The sequence below is a fragment of the Pelmatolapia mariae genome, linkage group LG3_W (genome assembly GCF_036321145.2).
Source record: "Pelmatolapia mariae isolate MD_Pm_ZW linkage group LG3_W, Pm_UMD_F_2, whole genome shotgun sequence".
Lineage (NCBI taxonomy): Eukaryota > Metazoa > Chordata > Actinopteri > Cichliformes > Cichlidae > Pelmatolapia > Pelmatolapia mariae.
This window is the reverse complement of record NC_086229.1, coordinates 70560208-70581179: the sequence shown is the minus strand read 5'-3', so window position 1 is coordinate 70581179 and position 20972 is coordinate 70560208. Positions and strand designations below refer to the sequence as shown.

Here is a 20972-nt window from a genome sequence, read left to right as displayed (position 1 = left end):
TCACCCTTTACCCATCCCTGTTGCTTGTAATGTGTTTCTTTGGTGTATTAAGAGTTTTTTCATGTGCTATGTGCAGAGGTGTTTTTTTCTGTTCTCAAGCTGATCTCCCTGTTGGAGCTCAGTCTGGGGGGAGTTCTTTTTTTTTTCTCCTTATCTTTCCTCATGTTGTGCTTTTCCATGTTATACCCCTCTGACCTGTCTTCCCCATGTGATGTTTGTGTAATGTATGTATGGTCAGAAGGGTAAGTCGGCGCTGGCAAAGGTCGGCAGCCTTAACCCAGTTTCCCTCAGGTTCAACCTTCAGGATCAATAAAGTTTTATTGAATTGAATTGAATTGAATTGAATTGATGATGTGGGTTTGAGCTTGACATGTCAGAGTGACGTCCTGTCCAGACTCAGCTGTGATGATTTTGTGATCTGAAAGAGGAAACAACACAGCGCAGAGAGGTTAAAGGTCAAAGTAACACTGTTCACTTCTACAGCAGTCAATCAGAGTGATGATCAGACAGCACTAAACTGTACTTACAAACAGAGAATTTTTAATAATATCACTTATTACAAAATTAATGTGTGCAGCCTCATGTTGCCCGCACACAGACAAACGGAATGAATATGAAATAATCCTACTATATTTCTTTGTCTTTATCTATCATTGAAATGTCATTTATCTCCTGACAGGTAAAACTCACCTGCAGAGGTAAATATGCAGAGGCTGAATAACAACAAAGCTGAGCAGAGTGATGCAGTCACAGCAGACATCTCCTCTAGCACAGATGGTCTTAGTTTGTTCTAAATGTCTGTATTTTCAGTGAATAACAGAACGTGAGTTTGAACCTGACTGCATCAGATTAAATTTAATGTTTACATAAAATTCAGTTCCCATAGAAATGATTCCAGGTTCAGATACTAATGCTGGATAATAATCACTAAGGCTTTTGAAATCTGTAAGTGAACTGGATCCTCAGCAGTTCTGTGTGATTAGTAAAGAGTATCTCTCAGCTTTCTAGTCCAACTGGTCCTGTAATGTTTTTTTGCTGCGTGTGCATGTGTGTGTCACGGCGAGTGAGATAAGCAGTGTGGAAGAAAATAAAGGAGGATCCAAAAGCAGGCACATGAAAAGGTGTGAGGGTGGGTTATTGAACACAAAATAAAAATGGGCAAAAAGCAAAAGGAACAGAAGGAAACTAGTGAACACAAACCAGGACATGAACATGAAGGAGGATGAGCAGCGGAGAATGACGACCGACAGCAGGGGAAAACACATGAGTGAGACATGGTGGATACACAGACGGACCAGCAACTACAATGACAGAAGACGCGACTTAAATACACACAGAGAAACACAGGGAGATTACACACAGGTGGGGAACACAGCTGGGAGTAATCAACAAGATGAGACAGAGGTAAAACTGAACACATGAGACGCAGACCTTCACAATAAAACAGGAAACAAGAAAACAGCACAAAGACGCAGACTCGACACTGAGAGACAGACAGAAAATGACACATGGAACTAAACCCACAAAAAACACGAGAACACAAATCCTAAACACAAATAAACAGAAACATGGAACTCTAATGATAATCTATCATCATGATAATCATCATCACCACCACCAGTATACAGGAAAAATCCATCATTCAAAACCAAAACATAACATCTCCAAAATGCTGGGTCGAACCGACCCAGAACCGTGACAGTACGCCCCCTCCAAGGGCTGGCTCCCGACAGCCCTAAACAAAAACAGTACAGCAAAACCAAGCATAAGACCAGAGCAGGGGCCCGTTCTTCGTACCTCGCTAAGTAAGTTAGCCGGATTTGAATGTTGACGATTTCGCGTGTTCTTGGATCGTTCGGTTCCCCGAAGCTCATCTGGGGCTTGCTGTCATAGCAACAGAGCCGTAAGCGTAAACCTGCTCGGGAGCAGGTTTACTTTATGTAAACAGGATTAGATCGCGGCCACTCGCTGCAGTCATATGAAAGCAACAGCGACATTTCTCCACTGTTTTACCATAAATAAATATTATCAATGTAACTAAAGATAATGCAGTATTTGATTATTTTATTGATTTCATACAGATACATACAGGTCATTTCCGACAAAAAGGGAAATGTATTATTAATCATTCTATTACATGTATTTGATTATGTCAGATGTAATTCATATTTTAGAGTAGTAATAGTAAATTACTACGTGCAATCAAGATCAGAGACCACGCTATAAAAGCGAAGGTGGATTTGGGAAGTCTGTCGCAGCCATGTCCTGTCCGTTTGTACGCGAGCAAGGAAGGTGCAAGATTGACAAGGAGAGTTTACAGAATTCAGCGGATATTGCAGGATAGACGGGATCCTTTAGCTCAGCGCGACGGTGTGCTCATAGAGAGATATCGATTCTCCCGTGAGGGTATTATTTTCTTTCTTTCTCTCTCTCTCTCTCTCTCCCTATATATATATATATATATATATATATATATATATATATATATATATATATCTCCCAACTTACTGTGCATGCTTCAGTCACCCCTTGCATGGGAACAGGTAAAAGTGATGGAGTGTTATGTCAAACTACACACAAAAAAACCCACAATGTCAATAAATGTCACAGTACAAAAAGCCGGGGTGTGACGAGGGGGTGCAGGACCACCACCTGTCTTTATTTGCTCTGCCCTTTCCATGGTTGCTGTTATAAACAAACAAACAGATTATTCCAGGGTCTCTTTTCAAGAGACTAAAAGCAATATAAGCGATAAATATTACCATTCTGTAGAATATTCCTGTATTTCACTTTTACTTGTTCCCATGTTCTAGTGGGTCCTGTTGTGGCTCTAATGTGACAGAGGATATGATGTAATATAATATAATGTGGTATAATATAATATCACATGATATAATGTAATATCATGGATCACTTACGAGTTTGGTTTGTCAGCAACTTTCTACCAGCCCGTTCTCCTTGCTTTTGCAGCCTTTGCAGTGTTCCCTTGCGTTTTAATTAGACTCTGAAACTCCTGACATCCCTCAATTAAGAGTTCTTGCTCTGCTGCCGTAATATACTGAGCGCGCTCCTTCGACATCTTCGCCGACCAATCACAGGGTTGCCGATCAATGTTTCTACTATCGATGCGTAGCCCCTTTTAAGCCACCCAGTGATCTCAGATTACTTCATCCAGCTATACTAATCGTCAACAACAGGTGTGTTCGGAGAACCGGATTAGCGAGCTCAAAGTTAGCGCGATGATTCGATCTTGGATGTGTCATTTGATCTTGGATGTAGTAAGCGAGGTACGAAGAACGGACCCCAGGCGGAGGGAGTCAAGGGAGGTGTGTCTAAAACAAAAAACAAGGATCACAAGAATCCAGGGGCCCGTTCTTCGTACCTCGCTAAGTAAGTTAGCCGGATTTGAATGTTGACGATAACGCGTGATCTTGGATCATTCGGTTCTCCGAAGCTCATCTGGAACTTGCTGTCATAGCAACAGATCCGTAAGCGTAAACCTGCTCGGGAGCAGGTTTACTTTATGTAAACAGGATTAGATCGCGGCCACTCAGGTATGTCCGCTTCAGTTATATGAAAGCAACAGCGATATTTCGCCACTGTTTTACCATAAATAAATATTATCAATGTAACTAAATATAATGCAGCATTTGATTCTTTTATTGATTTCATACAGATACATACAGGTCATTTCCGACAAAAAGGGAAATGTACTATTAATCATTCTATTTCATGTATTTGATTATTCCAGATGTAATCCATATTTTAGAGTAGTAATAGTAAACTACGTCGTGAAATCAAGATCAGAGACCACGGCTATAAAAGCGAAGGTGGATTTGGGAAGTCTGTTGCAGCCATGTCCTGTCCGTTTGTACGCGAGCAACCCGTTGCGGAAGGTGCAAGATTGATAAGGAGAGTTTTCAGAATTCAGCGTATATTGCGGGATAGACAGGATCCTTTAGCTCAGCGCGACAGTGTGCTTAACCATCTCTCTCTCTGAGAGATATAGATATATAGATATATCTATATAGATATATAGATATATCTATATCTCCCAACTTCCTGTGCATGCTTCAGTCACCCCTTGCATGGGAACAGGTAAAAGTGATGGAGTGTTATGTAAAACTACACACAAAAAAACCCACAATGTCAATAAATGTCACAGTACAGAAAGGGGTGTGACGAGGGGGTGCAGACCACCACCTGTCTTTATTTGCTCTGCCCTTTTCTTAGTTGCTGTTATAAACAAACAGATTATTTCAGGGTCTCTTTTCAAGAGACTGAAAGCAATATAAATATTACAATTCGTAGAATATTCTTATATTTCACTTTTACTTGTTCCCATGTTCTAGTGGGTCCTGTTGTGGCTCTAATGTGAAAGAGGATATGATGTAATATAATATAATGTGGTATAATATAATATCACATGATATAATGTAATATCATGGATCACTTACGAGTTTGGTTTGTCAGCAACTTTCTACCAGCCCGTTCTCCTTGCTTTTGCAGCCTTTGCAGTGTTCCCTTGCGTTTTAATTAGACTCTGAAACTCCTGACATCCCTCAATTAAGAGTTCTTGCTCTGCTGCCGTAATATACTGAGCGCGCTCCTTCGACATCTTCGCCGACCAATCACAGGGTTGCCGATCAATGTTTCTACTATCGATGCGTAGCCCCTTTTAAGCCACCCATTGATCTCAGATTACTTCATCCAGCTATACTAATCGTCAACGACAGGTGTGTTCGGAGAACTGGATTAGCGAGCTCAAAGTTAGCGCGATGATTAGATCTTGGATGTGTCATTTGATCTTGGATGTAGTAAGCGAGGTACGAAGAACGGACCCCAGAACACAGGAAAACAAACCAACAAATGCATCAAGCACTGAAGTGCAGAAAATGTTTTCATCTGAGAGATTTGTTTGTTTACATGAGTCAAACTGCAATTTATTTGATTGTGCCATAGTTATTTTTTAAAAATGTGCCTTTTCTTTGATCCAGTCTTGCATTTTCAACAAGACTGGATCAACAACAAAACCAAACTAGAGCTCTGTAGGAGTCTATGAAAAGTTCAGGGGGTCGACCCGGAGGTCGACAGCACAAGAGCCAAAACAGTTCAGGGGGCCAGCCGTGCGGACAGCAACGGCGGCAATGGGCAAACAGTTCTGGGGGCCGACCGTGCACACGGCAACGGCGGCGATGCAGACAAAACCAATCAGGAGGCCAGCCACTTGGAAGGCAGTGGTGGCCACTGAGCAGGTCCGGAGGTCAGCCGCGATGCCAGCGGCGGCGACGAACTCTTTCCGGAGGCCGTCCTCGACGGCCATGATGCCAATTTAGAGGCCTGGAAAGCAGCCGGCAGAGGCGAGGCTGAACAAGACGAGCTGCGTCCCATGACGGTGTGGCAACTGCAGGACCAGGCGAGGCAGGACCGGGCGAGGATGAAGACACAGACGTAGAACCTGACGGCAGCGTGGCGGCTGCGGAACCTGACGGCAGCATGGCGGCTGCGGAACCTGACGGCGGTGATGCTGCAGGGGGTGATGCTGCAGGCGGTGATGCTGCAGGTGATGGTGTAGAAGTCGCAGGGGATGGTTCAGCAGGTGACGGCTGAACAGACTTCCCCGGACCGTCAGCTGACATGAGGATGTGCTGGCTGGGTCCTCCAGGACCCCCAGCGGACAAGGCGTGGTGCTGGGTGGGCTAATCGGACCCACCAGCTGACTTGGCTTGAGGCTGGACAGGCTCCTCGGGCCCTCAAGCTGGCGACACTTGAGGCTGGACGGGGTCCTCGGACCCTCCAGTGGAAACAGACACTGAAGCAGCAGGTACGGAGACCTCTGGCAGTGTGGACACTGGCTGGGACTGAGCAGCCCAGTGGCTAGACTCAGGCAGCAACAGTGGGATGCAGTCCTCAGAGGGCTGAAAGTGTTCCCCAATACACTCAGGAGAGGACGGAGGCGGACGGGTGAACTTTCAGGGGGTGCTGAGAGCCGAGACTGTTCTGGTGAGTTCTCCGGGTGAGCTGCTGGCGCTGACGTCTTGACATCTAGTGGTCCAGAGTTGGCTGGTGACTGACACCCAGCCTCTGGGTAGGCCCTAGAGGGAGCAATTGTCTCTGAAATGGCCAGCTTAAGACAACCAGCAGATGCTGTGGTGAAGTGTGTTCCCTGCTTAGAATGAGACAGTGAGGATGGTGGCTGAATGAGTGAGTGAGCAGACAGCTGAGCTAGTGGCAGCTGAGCTATAGGTAGCGGAGCGGCTACAGACTGACCTACAGGTAGCAGAGACGACTGTAGTGGAGGCATAATAGGTGGTGGAGTGGCTGACAGAACGGAGGGCAGCTGGGCTGCTGACAGAACTGAGGGCAGCTGACAGAACTGATGGCAGCTGACACAACTGAAGGCAGCTGACTAAACTGAGGGCAGCTGACTGAACTGAGGGCAGCTGGGCTGCTGACTGAACTGCTAACTGTGTTACAGACCCAATGTTAGACTGTGGTGAAGGCGTGGATGGGAGAACATAGTCAGGAAGAACTGTTTCAGTGAGGTTTACAGCTTCCCCCTGAATAGACCAGTGCAGATGAGAAAGAGTCCCAAACGTTTTTATTCTTTAAATTCATAATGCCAGGCTCAGTAACTCCAATAGCAATAGCCATAGATGAAACAGAAAGACCACTATTATCTTTGGTGGAAAAGCAAAACATAGCCCCAGAATAAATAGTACTTGTATCCGACAAAGCAGAAACAATGTCCCTCTCACTTACCACTGCCGGTTGTTTACATGTCCTGACATCCGGCTGTGGGGTGCCACGCCAATGGTGCGAACGTCGCTTCTTTCTTGGAGATGGCTCAGATGGGACGGGTAATACCTTGTCCGGCGGTTCGGACAGCACGTCCTCCATTGAAGCGAGCGGGCGAGCGGTAGTGGCGGGGGGTGTAGGCGAAGCTCGTGGAGAACGAAATTCTGTACGAGCGGATGCAGAGAGTCCAATAGCCAGGGATAACCAGAAATAAGGTGTAAAGAGACGCTTCTCCCTTATGCTCTAACCACTGGTTGATTAATTTAGAAGCAGAGTCGATAACGGCCTCCTGAAGCTCCCCAATGGGCTGAATGCCGCTGGATCCATATCTGGCTGGTCCGTACCGTGACGGCGAGTGAGATGAGCCGTGTGGAAGAAAATAAAGGAGGATCCTAGTGATGGCCCGCTTGAAGCTGACAATCAGGAGCGTGTGTGGAAAAAACAACACACTGGTTCAGAAGCACTGTGTCGAGGCTTGCTTCGTTTGGCAAAAGTCATGTGACCAGTGACGTCCGAAACTTCATTGCACACGTAACTGCTTTGGTACCTGATTCAAAAGGAAGGAAGTGAATCATTCAGGGGATTTGTGGAGTGTTTTGATGGTGACAGATAGCGAACCACTGATCATTCGAGTAAGAGATTTGGTTCTGTTGTGTGGGAGTATTTTGAGTTGATTCTGGTCAATCGGGTGGGTTTTCCATCTTTGTGTTCTGGGTGTTTGCTTTTGTTTTGTGCGTGTTTATTTGATCTGAAAACAGGAAAAACTTAAAATGTCAAAAATCTGCTTTTCATAATATAAACAGTGTTGGGAAGGTTGCTTTTAATATGTATTCCATTACAGAATACCGAATACATGCCCCAAAATGTATTCTGTAACGTATTCTGTCATATTACTCAATGAGAGTAACGTATTCTGCATACTTTGGATTACTTAATATATTATCGTGCTGTTTACAACTACGTGAATGTACTATTGCTGTGATTTATTACTGTTACTGAAGGTCCGCGGCTCCGAACCATAGTAAAGGGACCTCTGGCTAATACGTTGGGTTCCGTGTCGGGCTGGTAGCCGAAAAATAGCTTTACTTTGTTGTCTGGGTCAACTTTGCTTGCATGAGACAGAGAGAGGCGTTGAAAGACTGCTCCAACGGAACTTATTTTTTCCGAAGGAAAACACGAACACAGTGTACAGTCGAGTCTTAATAGCTTACTTACAACTGGGCTCGTCAGGCACTCTTCTTGGCTGCAGTGGTTATTATTATATTTACATATAGGTGACAACTCATACTTTTCCTTCTTCTCCCTCCTTCGCTCACAGACACATAACGGGTATGGTAGTCCATTCTCGCTGCAGCACGGACTACACTGCCCATTAGGCTACATTCTTTCGAGCTATACCTGTAGCATTCTGCCTATTAGCTTAGCACAACAACAACAAAAAGGCGCTCTCTCACCCAGGAAACACGCAGAGAGAGAGCGTAACCATGGCAACCGTAACGCTGCCCCTTGGAACAACAGAACAGCTGTCAAACAAACCCAAACAATCCTGACCCACTACAATATGAAACAGGGAAGTACCGCCGTGTAATCCATTTATTTCAACAAAGTAACTCTATTCTAAATACCACCTTTTTAAACGGTAACTGTAACGGAATACAGTTACTCATATTTTGTATTTTAAATACGTAACGGCGGTACATGTATTCCGTTACTCCCCAACAGAGAATATAAATATCACTAAATAACTTTAGAAAAACTTCCATTTGACTCGTAACATTTAATGTTATAAAAAGATATATTTTATGTTTTAAATAATCTTAAAATGTTAGTCTACAAAATGTGCAGCAATTTAATTTATTAATTCTCTTTAGCTGATAGTTTGTGGAGCCATAACTGCATCTCTACCAGTTTCTCTGCACTCCAGCCTCCTCTGTGCCATGTGAAGGGGTTTTCCTTAAGGCAGGAGAAATTATCTCCACGAAAAGGAACAGGTTCGGCCATCGCATAGTGGAACAAATTCTCTTCTTAAATAAAAATGAAAAAGGGTTACCTTAAATGCATCATGTTTTTAATTTGCAAGTTCATAAGCATTTTCCCTTTCCATTTCACAATCAATTCTGCCCCCAGTTCAAAAATATGTACAGGAAAATTTGCCTATTATAATATTATTTATAAATATACCCATCTAGCGATTAATTGCATAAGTACATGGAGGCAGGACCTCACAGCAGAAGCATACTCCATAATGTGCATTATTATATGTATGTTATATGTAACGTGCTATTTTTCAATTATTGTATTTACCAACATCAAGAAGTCACAAGCAAAGAAAGACCACACCATGGTGCATGTTCAAACCAGGAAGGTTTGCTGGTCAAAATTATTTATTAAACAAATAAACCACATTTTTTAACACCAAAAAAATACGCGTTCAAAGCAACACAACAGCAGCCCAATATGAGACAGAATTCCACTCTGTAGAGTGGGCAATCATAATGAAGCAGTTGGTTTTATTTTGTGGTTTCAAGCTGCTCTTCATATTTTTGGCCACCAGATGTCACCAGAGAGGACTGTGTTGAGGACAGTGTGTGTGTGTGTGTTTGTCTGAAACCATTTTTTTCTCACTCTGTTCTTGTTTTTGCATGATCTGTTTGGTTGCGAAGTGACAGAGGCTATAGTTATAGTGTGTAGTTGTTGTCTTATTTTGTGTGTCAGATATACTAGTGAATATCATAGTTGCTCCAAAATAGCCACCAAAGGCATGTGCTGTCTCCACATGGAAAACTGGACTGATCCACCTCCTGCCTTCAGAACTGCAGGGTTTAGGCCTCTGGTGATCTCCTCTGTCTTATAGTGGACAGAAACTCTTTTTGGAGTGGCACAACTAATTTGTGCCTTCTTAGTTAATGCAGCACACCTGATTGTTCTGTGAATAGTTTTAAATGGTTATATAAAAAACGCCTGAGGCCTTGGCTGTATTTTTAGGTCAATGGTACCACACAACTTTATTGTTTGCAAAATTTGTGCATAATTTTTAGAAGTGTACAATTTCTTTTTGCAATTCAAGTTATCAACAAGGTTTGTTAAACATGTTTGTGGTTTTGACAGTAAAAGCCTTGTTTCTACTTGGATTTTATGTTGTCTGCATTTAAATCAATTGTGCTAATACAGTATGTCAACATAAAAAATAACAGGAAATTCATACATGTGAGTTTGTGCTGAAAATAATAATACCAAACAAGGCAAGATAAGAAGTTCTTAAATGTGAAATGTAGACGGAAAATCTAAAATAGTCAAAAGTGGATAATTAAACCCTGGACCTCAGAGGGTTAACCTTTACATTCTGCTCCTATTTCATAAGACCCCACCAACATAAAAGAGCTCTAAAAACACCCTTCTGATTCTGAGATTAGAGCCCATAAATTCATTTATGTTTGTAAAACAGTTTGACTTTGTGTCAGTAAATCTCATGAACAGCCTGAAAATGAATAAACTGTAGTTCGGAGTCACTGACAGACTCGTCTGAGTCTGGATGTTCAGGGAAGTTCATTTATGTCCTCAGATCGTCTGACTCAAAGTTCATCTGTGTGTCCTCCTGTCTGACCTGCACGTGAGAAACAGGTGTGAGGTGTCAGCTGTCAGTGAAGAACAGAACAGAATCCATTTGGTCTTCTAGTTTAGGAGATTGGGTTAAAAAAGAATTGATAACATATATAAAGTGAGAAAATGTCCATACAGATGAATTTTTTGATTTGTCTTTTAGAATCAGGAAACAGATGATCTGACCAAAACTGCAATTTTGTTTTCATCAACAAAAATAAAATATATATGAAAATAGAAAAAATAGTATTTAACAGGTCTGACAGCCTATTCAGGTCAGAGGTCATGTTGGGTTCATCCAGCTGTTCTATTGACTGTCTATTGACAGGTCTGTTGACCTGTTTGGCTGCAGATCTGTAAGGGCTCATCTGAGACTTTTGGAAGGACAAATCCTCGAGTCTCTGAACATGTTTGTTTATTATGAGGCTGAAACTGCTTACAGTTCAGTAACCCTGATCAGCTGGTGTCAAAAAAGCAAAAGGGCAGCAACACAGCTACAGTATCGATATATGCATTACAATAAATACTGCCTGTATTCAGACAAATTGCTAACTTACCGTATTTTTCTGACCATAAGGCGCACAAGATTATAAGGTGCATTAAGCAAACAAAACAGTCAGATAAGTCAAACTTTACTTAACTAATCTTTTTCCTTCCTCTACTTCTTTACCATTAATCAATTAATGTTGAATTCTCTTGCGGCTGCTCTTTTCCTGTATTGTTGCAGTATATTAATGACTAACCTCATATTGTGGATGGATTACCTCAGTTTAAATTTGGTCCGTTTACAGCATCTCGACATACGATTGCATTTGTCTCTCAAGTTAACTTTTATCAAGTGGAAAAAAGTTTCGTTCATTACAGTTTCACTGTGTTTATACAGAGGTGGGTCGAGTATCCAAAAAATGTACTCAAGTAAGAGTATCATTACTTTAAAAATATTATTACTCAAGTAAAAGTAAAAAGTAGTCGTCAAAAAAGTTACTCGAGTAAGAGTAAAAAAGTACTTGGTGAAAAGGCTACTCAAGTACTGAGTAAATAGCAAGTAACTTTTTGAAATGTCCAATTTATTTTATAAATAAATGCTATCAGACAATCAAAAATAAATAAATATACAAATTTTAGTATTTTCAAAAGGAATATATGTAAAAAGATCCACAAAAAAGGCACAACAATTCTAATTTCAAGATTTCAGATTTTTACAACGTAAAGCTTTTTCAAGCAAAACCCACAGTAAATATATTCGCATTTACAGCAGCCTCAGAGAAAACATTAGAACGAGGCAGCTTCAACATAACAGACTACAGCTGATGCGCCAGAATGTCATACTAGGGGCGGTTCTTTTAAATACAAGGATGGATTAAGTAAATCAGAAACAAATGACACAGAGATGCAACAGGTATAATCTGGAAAAGTTTATTCCCAAGGCAGACAGCAGGAATTTAAAAACAAAAAAACATAAAAAAAAACATCTGTGCTAAAATTCCACAAGAATAGACATTCTATTTTGTATACTAAAATACCCTGAAGTATAGACAGTGGATTAACACAATGTCATATGTAAAAATGTAAAAACTACACTCACAAATAAACACTGAAATCAGAGTAAAACTAATTATAAAAGACAAATACAAATTTCCACTATGTGGATGTACATATGTGTATGGCTCACTTTACCATAAATTGTTTCTTCGGTCAGTGAACTGGTGGTTCAGCTTCAGCAGCAGTTGGCTCTCAAGGTTCTTGCTGTGAAGCTGTGACAGTTTGGCAGTGAACAGGAGTCCTGCATGACTAAAAAGTCTCTCACAGGCTGCAGATGCAGGAAGAGCTGTATTGACTTTGATCGACAGCTTCTTGATCTGAGGAAAGCCATGCAATACATCCACACCTCCAGTGAATGGACATTGGACAGTGAATGGTATCTCTCCAGTTCCTCTGCTTCTGGCTTTCCTGACACCATGGATCCATCATCTTCGTCGGTTAGGCTGCTGTTTGTGTTGGCCTCATGTCTAGGTGATGTCTGATGAAGTGGAGACCTGTGGAAAGACGTAAGGTTTTCAAAAGAATTAGGTCTGGTCATTATAGTGCTGTATACACTGCCAAGCTGCAGATGTTTGTTTGGAGCTAGCCTCCAAAAGCTGCCCATACAATGTGCGAGTTTTGGCCCATTTTGAGATGATTTTTCATTTGCGCAACCGTTTTGGGGATCGGCCGTGTTTGCTGCTCAATCACAGCTGCCTGGTCAATCTTTTTCATTAGTAATTTAGCAGTTGGTGTGTGTGTCTGTGTGAGTGAAAGACAGAGAGGGAGAGCGAGGGACAGCTTTATGTTATGGACGCACAGTTTGAGCACTCAGGTCACATCAGAGCATCAGGCCGTATAGTGAGCGACCCTGCATCGTGACCTATGAACTTCTAACCTCTGAGATTTAATTGTACAGTTTGAGCAGGAGCGGAATAACGTGACTGAAAAAAAATTGCACAGTGTTTGCCCAGCTTAATGCAGACTGTTTAAACAAGCTGCTGTTTCACATAATAAACCCTGTCACCCGCAGTATTGCCTTCTGTTTTAACAGTTAAAGCAGTAGAGACGAGCTGTTGCGCGTTGAACTCTAGCGTCATTAACCAGGCTAGCTGTTAGCTTATAGCTCACGCTAGCTAACCAGCGAGCAGTTAAAAGGGCAGCTGAAGCTGCACAAAACACCCATAAACTTTTTTTTTAAAGTAACGAGTCGAATTTTGCAAATGTAGCGGAGTAAAAGTACCGTTTCTTCTTCATAAATGTACTCAAGTAAAAGTAAAAAGTATCGTGCAAAAAAGGTACTTAAAAAGTACATTTTTTTCAAAAACTTACTCAAGTAAATGTAACGGAGTAAATGTAGCTCGTTACTACCCACCTCTGTGTTTATATTATGCTAACATAGCTGTGTCACTAGCGATCACGTAGAACATTATTATATAATAGCTAGTACAACTTCAGCAACCCTGAAAAAGTCACTGCTGTTTAATTTTCTGTCTTCATTTCTGTCTAAACTGATAGCAGAGCTGTACGTTGAGGTTTTTCTAGAAATCTTACAGAAAATTCAACCTCTGTTAAATTTAATAAATTCGGTTTTCATGGATGTTAAACTTAATTGTTACATGTTGATAATTTTATTAAAGATGAAAGAATTTAGACAGTTTTTAACTTTCAGTGATGCCACAGTGTTTGTTTGACTTTGGGACTTGAAGTGGACGAGGTTTGGACCCAGATTACTCAGAGTCCACAAGGCTCCTGGCTACAGTAGCCATAAAGCTCAGACAATCCTTTAAGCGGCTTTCTTAGAGGTCTTGGAGGTCAGCAAGCACAACCATACAAGGTGCACTGTCAATTTTTGAGAAAATTAAAGGATTTTAAGAGCACTTTATAATGCCGGAAATACGCTAGTATGTCAAACGGAATGAAGTCTGTTCCTTCGAATATGTGTTCCAAGTATTTAATTCCTTTACAACTTCAACCTGGGAAGTCAATCATACTATTCTTTTGTAGTATGTCCGGGTTGTTCCAGATAGGTGATCATTTGCATGGGATTAATGAAGAGTGTAATTTTAAGAAACTCCCATCATGCTGTCAGAGAAGAGTTGATGTTGATGCTTTTAAAGCATTCATGTTGTTTGATGTTTGAGATGAGAAATGGTAGGTCTGAAATCCCTAGATTATTGCATAGTGCCTTTTCTACAGGGAAGACTCATCTAAGACGCTATGTTTTAACTAACCTGAGATTAAGTGTAGCTTGTTGGCTATGAAGTAGTTTGGAAAGTTTGGCAGATCTAGTCTAAGGAGCTTGGAAAGAAAAGCGTCTGGACTTCTTTAAGTTGCTTGAAGACGTTTCACCTCTCATCCAAGAAGCTTCTTCAGTTCTAAGGGTCAAATGGTGGAGAGTCCCAGATTTAAACCCAGTGGGAGTTTCCCCCCAAAGAGGGACAAAGGACCCCCTGATGATCCTCTACCTAATCACATGAGCCAAGGTGTGAAAGCGGGTGTGGGTCCCAATCAGCCAGGGTTTCGGGTGAGCTCATTGTTAAACCTGGCCCCACCCTATCATGTGATTTCCTGAGGTCAGATGGCCCAGGATGTGAGTGGGCATTAAGGCGTCTGGGAAGGGATCTCAAGACTGGATTATAGATGGCAGACAGTTGGTGTCGTAAACCACTGCCTCTGTTCAAAGATGGTCGCTCACAGTGGACGTAAATGGCTTCTTTCACTCCTCTTTTAAACCATCTGTCCTCTCTGTCCAAAATGTGAATGTTGGCATCCTCGAAAGAGTGACCTTTATCCTTTAGATGCAGATGAACTGCTGAGTCTTGTCCCGTGGAGGTGGCTCTTCTATGTTGTGCCATGCGCTTGTGAAGTGGCTGTTTGGTCTCTCCAATGTAGAGGTCTGGGCATTCCTCGCTGCACTGTACTGCATAAACCACATTGTTCAGTTTGTGTTTAGGAGTTTTGTCTTTCGGGTGAACCAGTTTCTGTCTGAGTGTGTTGCTGGGTCTGAAGTACACTGGGATGTCGTGTTTGGAGAAAACTCTCCTGAGTTTCTCTGATACACCGGCTACATAGGGGATGACAATGTTGTTGCGTCTGTCTTTCTTATCCTCCCTCGCTGGTGTCTGGTCTACATTTATAAGGGATATTAGACAATAGCTTGATAAAAATACGGGGTCTTTGCTGGATTTTAGCAGGAGACTAGTGTTTGCAGAACTCATATTTGGTAGTAGTAGCCATTTTCCTTGATTTCCAGCAATGTTCTGTGAAAAAATGGAGCCAGAATTGTCCAGAATTCTTTGAGGAATCCTACTGGAAAGCAGTCTGGACCTGGAGTCTTATTATTGGAAATACTTATCAGAGGTGTGACCCCATAAACAACTTCCCTAAACCTGCTGGTCTGGAAGTCCAGCAGTTCATCTAAACAAAAGGCACTTAGACTAAAACAGATATAGATTAGTTTATCCTACCATAAAACAATAAGAGAAGGTACAACCTCTCCCATGATCCAAGGGTGTGCGTTTGAATGCCAGAACACTCTGGAATGCACACAAAGTCTTTGCAGACTACTAAGGATCACACATCCTACCACTACACAATCGATTATACACCTCTAAGCATATATGGTTAAATATTTCTAAGCATAAATGACAATCAACAATATAAAACCTGACAGATTACTATTGCAAAAACGGTAATTAGATTACTGTTACTTTCCCGTAAGCACGCTGCGTCACTGCATTACTAAAACCGTGAATTCTTGGCGAGAGTGTCTCATGATAGTGACGTAAGCGAGTGCGACATTCGTGACAACAGCTGTGTGCAGATCAACATATCAAGTACGGGAGAGAGTATGGGCGTGCAGCGTTTAAAGAGTGGAAGTACTGACCTTACTTTGAGTTTGCACACCTGCACCAGGGCAAACCTCCGCCTACTCCACTCCTGCATTACAGGTGAAAATAGAGCAACAGGACCGCTAGTCTTTGATTTTATTTATTTTCTGCTGTGTTTTACTTGCATCTATTTGAAAGACTGAGTGTAAACATAAAAAAATATATATTTTATCTTATATGCTGAAATGTGCAGAAAATAAGTTTAAATGTTAAACAAATTTCTTCCAGTCAGAGAATGTAGCATATAATTTAATGTTTGCTTGATGCATAAAGTTAAAATGTTAAAGTTAATAAAACAAGTTTTAAAAAGAGACTTTTCCATTCGATTACATTTTGTATGATGGATTATGCAGAAAAAGTAGAATTGGGCTGAAAGATCTATCACTTTATCACCTATTCAGGTTGTAAACCATGTTTTTAAAAAGTAACTAAGTAAATAAGTAATTAATTAATTTTGAAAATAAGTAATCAGTAAAGTAACAGGGTTACTTTTTGGGGGAAGTAATCAGTAATTAGTTACTTCACCCCTCCCCTCCCCCTCCAGCTGTAGGCTTTAACATTGAGTTTCCCCACACATGTTTACAGACGAGTTAGAGAGCAAGAGAAGAAGAGACTGATTCATAAATGTCTTTGTTTCTGCTCTCACCTTACCCAAACAATGCTGCTCTACAACTCTACACTACACAACTCTACTACAAAGACAACAGCTGGAGAAACATCTGTCTACCTCTGACATCCACCAGCTCATCCATACAACAAACATCAACAACCAGGAAGCAGCTACACCTCTGATCACATACATAAGCAACTCTTCTCACTCACCTGGAGGATCAACAACAACGAGGTAGATGATGCTGATGATCTCCCATGAGTTTGTTTCTGCCATGAAAACATGACACGTGTGTATTCCGGTGTCATTAATCGTCACATTCTTCAGAATCAAAGACACGTCTCCATCCTTCATCTTTATGTCCTGCAGATCCACCCGGTTCTTAAAAGATGGATGCTGGTCTTCCGGATCAAAACCACCATCCTGGTATAAAAGCACATATTCTGGCAACAGGTCAGCTCTAGTCCAATAAACACCTCTGATGTTGTTGTTTGGAGCTCGACATGTCAGAGTGACGTTCTGTCCAGACTCTGTTATGATTGTTTTCTTATCTGAAAGAGGAAACAACACAGAGCAGAGAGGTTAAAGGTCAAAGTACAATTATGATCAGAATGATTGACTTTAAATATTTTGTTTATTTCCTTTGACATTTTTAAGTCATGTTGGATTTAATGAACCTCTGAACATCCAGCAGGTCACCAGTGACCCACTGAAGGGGAATTTTAGCCTCATGCTAAACATGCAAAGTGTCAGAAACTACAAGATGTTAGCTTCCACAGAACAACAACATATGCTGATAAGGATTAAATTATTTTAACATTACCTTTTAAGACTGATTCAGGACCACTGTTGGTCAAGTTACTTGAAAAAAGTAATCAGTAACTAATTACTGTTTACTTCCCCCCAAAAGTAATTCCGCTACTTTACTGATTACTTATTTTCAAAATTTATTAGTTATTTAGTTACTTTATAAAAACATGATGTACAAACTCAATACCTAAAAAAGAAATAGGTTGTTAGAGCCAATCTATTGCAAAATATTTTTGATACTGTTTCAGTTATTATATTACATGTAATATAATAATATGTATATTACATGTACATGAGAATAAATGTTGCACGTTTAATTTGTGTCGGGTAAGAAAACATTACAGCGCATGTGTGGTAGCAGGTTAGAGTGAGCCAGGACGGCAATGGAAATGTGTGCTGTAGCAGCAAATAGTTTTTTGACCGTGACATCTTTTGTTTGTATGTACGAGTCAGAAATAAATCTGAACAGCTCACATTAAGAAGTGGAAGAATTATTTTTTCAAAGCTTGGGACAGAAATTCGCCACTACATAGGTCTTTCAGCTCAATTCTACTTTTTCTGCATAACCCATCATATAAAAATGTAATCACTGTAATCTTTTTAAAACTAATTTTATTAGCTTTAATATTTATATATATTTATATTTATATTTAATATTTTATGCATCAGGCAAAAAATTAAATCTGCAACACTCTCTGACTGGAAGCAATTTGTTTAACATTCAATCTTTTCTACAGATTTCACAAATGTAAAAGTTAAAATAGTTTTTTTGTGTTTACACTCATTCTTTCAAATAGATGCAAGTAACACACAGCAAAAAATAAATTAAATCAAAGAATAGCGGTCCTGTTGCTCTACTTCCACCTGTTTAGCAGGAGTGGGGCAGGCGGAGGTTTGCCGTGGTGCAGGTGTGGTGCAGCCATCATGTCAGTGGAAGAATCCTCTCTGTGAATTTCACATTATTGTGGCAGCGTACTAAATGTTTGTTCTTCATTATTAAACATTTGGACATAAATAAGTGACATAATATTCAGTACTTACTTTTAAAAGTTTACTCTAAGGCTGCCACACTTCAGCCATCCGCCATTTTTTTTGCAAAAAATATCCACACCCACCGCAGCTCAAAGAATTGTGGGATATGTTGGGATACAAAGTCTACATCTGAACCGGCCATTTAAATTCAGGGAAATGAAGGGCACATTTGTCTGCCGCATTTGGAGGACTCTTCGAATTACGACAGCCTTTGTCACGTCCCTGTGACGTAATCAGCGTTAAAATGCTTGTTTTCCAAATGTGCTTTTGTTTAGTTTGCCTGCAGTAAAAAGTTGAACATAGTCTATTGTCTCATCGCCCTTCTTCTGCCAATATCAAAGGATTGGTGAGAGATTTATTCTCTACACTATGGACTCAGCACTGGTGACTAAAACACCTACAACCTGTGCCACCGATAATCACTCAAAAAGGGCGGTCCTGCTTTCGAAGTTACTTAAAGCACTTGAAGAAGGAAAATGGAAATTTGGTGAAGTTAAAGAATAATTTAAAAATCCAATCAGAGAACAAAAGTGGGACCTCTCACATCCATCATGTGGACATTTTTCTGACACACTGTGAAGCTGATGGACATTTTGTGTCTGCATTAAGTACCTTTTCACCAGCTATGGCACCGGCAGGATTCACTTTCACAGACTCACAACCACCAACTTCACCCCCCGATGCTGCTCTGCAACTCTAGACTACCAGCCACAAAGACAACAGTTGGAGAAACATCTGTCTACCTCTGACATCCACCAGCTCATCCATACAACAAACAAACATCAACAACCAGGAAGCAGCTTCACCTCTGATCACACACACACTCAACTCTACTCACCTGGAGGACGAACAACACTTAAGTAGATAGTGCTGATGAGCACCCATGATAGTGTTTCTGCCATGAAGCCATGACACATGTATGTTTCAGCGTCATTAATCGTCACATCCTTCAGAATCAAAGACATGTTCCCATGCTTCATCTTTATGTCCTGCAGATCCACCCGGTTCTTAAAAGATGGATGCTGTCTGTCTCGATCAAAACGACCATCCTTGTACAAAAGCACATATTCATCTCCCAGGTCAGCTCTAGTCCAATAAACACCTCTAATGTTGTTTTTTGGAGCTTGACATGTCAGAGTGACGTCCTGTCCAGATTCAACTGTGATAGTTTTCTCGTCTGAAAAAGAAAGCAACACAGAGCAGAGAGGTTAAAGGTCAAAGTACAATTATGATCAGAATGATTGACTTTAAATATTTTGTTTATTTCCTTTGACATTTGAGTTTTAAGTCATGTTGGATTTAATGAACCTCTGAACATCCACCAGGTCACCAGTCACCCACTGAGGGGGAATTTTAGGCTATGTCCACACTAATGCGTTTTGTCCACAAAAAGACAGTGTTTTCCTCAAGGATATACGCAACATTTTGAAAATGCTCTCGGAAACACGTACATTTCAAAACTGAGCTGTCCCGCCGTTGTGTGTACACGTGAAAACACAGACTTTCTAAAATGATGACACATTTTAGTCATGTGATGCAGTCATGTGACCAATTGAACAAAGTAGATTGTATTATACAGCATTTGTTTTGATTGCTCTCAATCTTGACAACCCCAAAAAAGATTATGCGATGATGACTAAAATTGCTCATGTGGATGTGGAGCGTCTTCAGACAAAAACACCATTTTCAAATCTATCCAGGCTAGTGTGATGTAGCCTTAGCCTCATACTAAACATGCAAAGTGTCAGAAACTACAAGATGTTAGCTTCCACAGAATCAAAAAATGCTGATAAAAATGAACATGGTGTATGAGAGAAAGCAGCCCTCTCAGTATAAGTAGGGATGGGTACTGGTATCCAGTTCTGACATAAATGATAGTAACCAGACCGAAAAGCAGCACACGTTTCAGTGCTTTTTATTTTTTCCTGAGCGGTCATACACTTTGGATTCTAGCCACTTACTTTACCTTTGAAACAATAGTAGGTGGGACTGGGTATGTACGTTCTTTTCGAGCAGAGCTTCAGATTAAAAATGCCCAAGGTGAAGTGGTCCAAGTCTGGCTGTACTTCACAGCAAAAGATGCAAACTCAGCAGCCTGCAACAAGTGCTTTAAGCTGATACTGTGAAAAGGAGGGAACACCTCAAATCTGATGACGAACTTGGCGATGCATAGAGTATTTTTTAAAAGCTGACAAATGCACCATGTTTGATAGCTTGCTGCGAGACCTCACACTGAGCACATCTACTGCGGGTGTGGTGCCTGTAATCGGATGTGGAGTTAGCAACATCCCCCAAGAACCCGAAGAGTAGAGTCCTGGCCCCTAGCCCTGCCAGTGTAGCAGAAATGATGAGGATGATGATGGCAGCAGCAGCCGTTCTTCTCTGGGTGAGTAGCTTAATGTTGTTCGTGTGTAATTTACGTTGAGTAGGCTAACCACGTTATTACAATAATGCATGTAAGGTGAACTAGCAAACACCATCGTAGTTACATGCGGCTGTCTGCTTGTTTGATGGCAGATACTCCCTTCACCCTGGCCAAAAAGGCTAAAATAACCAAAGAAAAAAGTGGAAAACAGTTAAACATGAAAGGGTTTTTGGACAAAATTTGTGTTTTTTCCATTGTTTAAGCACTGCTTCCAGCCAAGAGTGATACCATATATGCCCTATAGCTGCAGAAAAGGCTAACATTGTTATCTTTTTACAAAAAA

General features: G+C 41.1%; 2 protein-coding genes across 2 annotated transcripts in view; both read right to left on the bottom strand.

Annotated features, from left to right (window-relative positions):
- Positions 1–20972, bottom strand: part of LOC134624777 (zinc finger protein 492-like) — a 264689-nt gene that overhangs the window by 134612 nt on the left and 109105 nt on the right. The window lies entirely within an intron of this gene.
- On the bottom strand, positions 11834–19199 carry LOC134618258 (immunoglobulin superfamily member 1-like). Its single transcript, XM_063463587.1, has 3 exons — positions 19103–19199; positions 16635–16973; positions 11834–12434 (listed from the first exon to the last, which is right to left on the bottom strand). The coding sequence occupies exons 1-3, from the start codon at positions 19179–19181 to the stop codon at positions 12379–12381; spliced, it is 474 nt and encodes a 157-aa protein (XP_063319657.1). The 5' UTR covers positions 19182–19199; the 3' UTR covers positions 11834–12378.